General features: G+C 40.4%; 1 protein-coding gene across 3 annotated transcripts in view; it reads left to right on the top strand.

The window, feature by feature from the left end:
- The window catches only part of BMP2K (BMP2 inducible kinase), a 55,443-nt gene that overhangs the window by 43,134 nt on the left and 9,382 nt on the right, over positions 1-2,927 (top strand). The window contains exon 16 of one of the 3 annotated variants that reach the window (XM_042812917.1): positions 249-356. The exons of the other annotated variants lie outside the window; for them this stretch is intronic. Within the exon in view, the coding sequence (XP_042668851.1) occupies positions 249-356 (108 nt within the window). The remainder of the gene's footprint in view (positions 1-248; positions 357-2,927) is intronic. 3 annotated transcript variants of the gene reach the window in all.

Here is a 2,927-nt window from a genome sequence, read left to right as displayed (position 1 = left end):
CTTCCCAGCCGACTCCCCTCTGTTTTATAGGGTTTTTTTCACAGGATGTTATGGCATGAAATATCCCTTTGGCCTGTGTAGCTCAGAGCTGTCCTGGTTCTGTCCCCTCCCAGCAACTTGTGCCCCCCAGCCCCTCGCTGACCGAACAGTATGAGAAGATGAAAAATTGAAATGTCCTTGGCTCTATACAGCACTGTTCAGCAGCAGCTAGAAACACTGGTGTGTCATCAACATTATTTTTCTCTCAGAGTCAAAACATAGCAACCTACCAGACACTGAAGGAAAAAAAAATATCAACTCTGCTTCAGCTGAAACCAGGACGTGTGATGTTTTCCTCCATCCCTTGAGTAGCAGAGGTAAGTGCTGGGAGGAATCTGAAAACCCATCTGATCAACACCTGTTTGACAGTCTGTTTGACAGCCTGTAAGAGGCTGGTGCCATCAGAAGAATTTTGTTTTCTTTGGCCCTGGAGTGGTTTATCGAGCACAGTGCCTGCTGGTTACAGATTTGGTCCATCTTAAAGAGGGGAAAGGATTCTAGCCCATGTGTTGACAGGGCTTGTTGAGAGGGCTTTAAACTAGATTTGGAGGGGAAAAGGGGTGAAATCAGACTTGCTAGATATGAGCCTAGGGGCAGCATGCCAGGATTGCTGTAAAGCAATTCTAAAATGTCAGAAACAAGTGAGGTCGAAGGCTGGCTTGGCTGAACAGGGATCTTATGTGGGTTCCAGAGCTTTGGTGAAAAAGAAAACATATGGCTGTTGGAAGCAAGATGAAGTGACATGAGAAGGCTACAGGGATGTTCCTCATTTTTGTAGAGAGAATATTTGTGCAGCCAAAGCTCAGCTAGAGTTGAAGCTGTGGGAGACAATAAAAAGTTTTCCTAAATATGTTAACAGTAGAAGGAGGATCAGAGAGAATGTGGTTTGTTGCCTGATGAGAGCAATTATCTTACAAATGTGGACATAGATGAAGCAGAGATGTTTAGTGCATTCTTTGCCTCTGTCTTCAACACTCATGATGGACTTTGGGGCCTCAGGTGCCCTGAGTTAGAGGACTGTGACTGCAATGATGGTCAACTCCCAGACAACCCTAAACTTGTGCAAGATTTGCTGCTCCACTTGGGTGCACAGGAGTCCGTGGGACCTGATAGAATTCATCTCAGGGTGCTCAGAGAGTTGGTTGATGTTATCATGAGACTTCTCTAAATTAATTTTTTACCCATCTTGGGAATCTGGAGAGATCTGAGTTGACTGGAAGCTAGCAAATGTTGTTCCAGTTTTCAAGAAGGGTAAGAAACATGACCCTGATAATTACAGACCTGTCAGTCTTGCTTCAGTGCCTGGTAAACTTATAGAGAAAATTATGCTAGAAGTTACTGAAAAAGACCTGAAAGGCAATGCTGTCATTGGCTACAGCCAGTACATATTAATGAGGTGAAGGTCCTGTTTAGCTGATTTAATCTCCTTTTATGACAAGGTCACCCATGTAGTTGACCATGGGAAGCCAGTTAATGTAATCTTTACTGAAATCCGAAAAGCTTTTGACACTATTTCTCACAGTACAAAATGTCTAGCATATGACTAGACAAAAACATAATTGATGGGTGTGCAGTTGGCTGATAGGTCAGGTTCAAAGGGTTATTATAAATAGGGTTACATCAAGCTCGCCAGAGCTCTGTTTTAGAGCTGGTTCTCTCTAATGTTGTCATAAATTAGTTGGATGTAGAACTAGAAGGCGTTTTGAGCAAGGTCACTGATAGTGCTAAATTGGGAAGGGCTGTTTTGTGTGATCCTATGCGGAGACTCAGTGATCCTTAAGGTTCCCTTCCGACTCAGGATACTCTATGATTCTGTATTGCCTTATTCAACTGTCCTAGCTGAAACTTGGATGTAGTGTGAGACTGCCTTCATCTTAATTTCCTTATTGTATCTGTCTGCATTGCAAACAAGGAGTATATTATCACTGCTCAGCCAGATCTGACTGTTGACTTCTTGAACCGTGGTGAAATGTTCATGTTATTAATACAGATTACTTAAAATTAAGAGCAGAATGAAAATTTGATGTTACTAAACAGTAAGACTTCCTATTGAAGTGTTCTATTGCATTAACAGGCTTTGGACTGGAATTATGGTCTGTGTCTGCTTTTTTGCTGTTGTGTGACTTGAGTCTTGGGTTCGTAACTGCTAATACGTGTGGGCTGCAGCAGGATAGAGTTACCTGGAGGTTTTTTCTCGTTTTGGAAGTTTACATGTTATTTGAAAGCACAGCATGACTAAATAATTCTATTATCTGATAGAAGATACTTGCAAAGAAACCAAAGATCTTGTATTATCTTTTTTTGACATAACACTTAACATAAGATGCTAAAAGTCCAGCAAAGTAAGTGCAATCAGGTATGTATTCACATGTTTGGGAAGGATATGAAGAGGCTGAAACTGGCAGTAGATGTTCCTGAATTGTGTGTTGAAAGAAACCCAAACATGAGCATTTAATAGGGTTGTTGTACAGTCTTCCAGATCTGTTTAATCTGACAGTTCAAATCAGTTCATATCAGTTTTTGTGTTTGATTAAAATAGTGATTTTTACTGTATAAACTTCCCTTGGCTATGGCTTTCAGGCATTGGTACTACTTGCTGACTGCAGGTTCAGGGTATTTCTATGCGTCATCTTTAGACTTTTCTCAACAGGACTTGTAAAGTAACTTGAGATTATTCATGCTTCACAAGAACAAATGGCATGTGCAGCTGTGCCAGTGATGTGCTTTAATGCTTTCTAGCTTTTTTTTTCTAATCATATCTTAGAGCAATCATGGTTGCTTTTTTTTCTTTATATACTTCAACATGCAGACTGCAAATATTGGAAAGAATTTCTAAGCAATAGATGCTAGGCAGAAGTGATTTTTTTTTTTTTTTTTTTTTTTTTTTA

The sequence above is a fragment of the Centrocercus urophasianus genome, unplaced genomic scaffold (genome assembly GCF_019232065.1).
Source record: "Centrocercus urophasianus isolate 14NV4802_14NV808 unplaced genomic scaffold, USGS_Curo_1.0 seq_13, whole genome shotgun sequence".
NCBI classification, from domain to species: domain Eukaryota; kingdom Metazoa; phylum Chordata; class Aves; order Galliformes; family Phasianidae; genus Centrocercus; species Centrocercus urophasianus.
The sequence above is the reverse complement of the archived record's forward strand: the minus strand, read 5'-3'. Positions and strand labels throughout refer to the sequence as shown.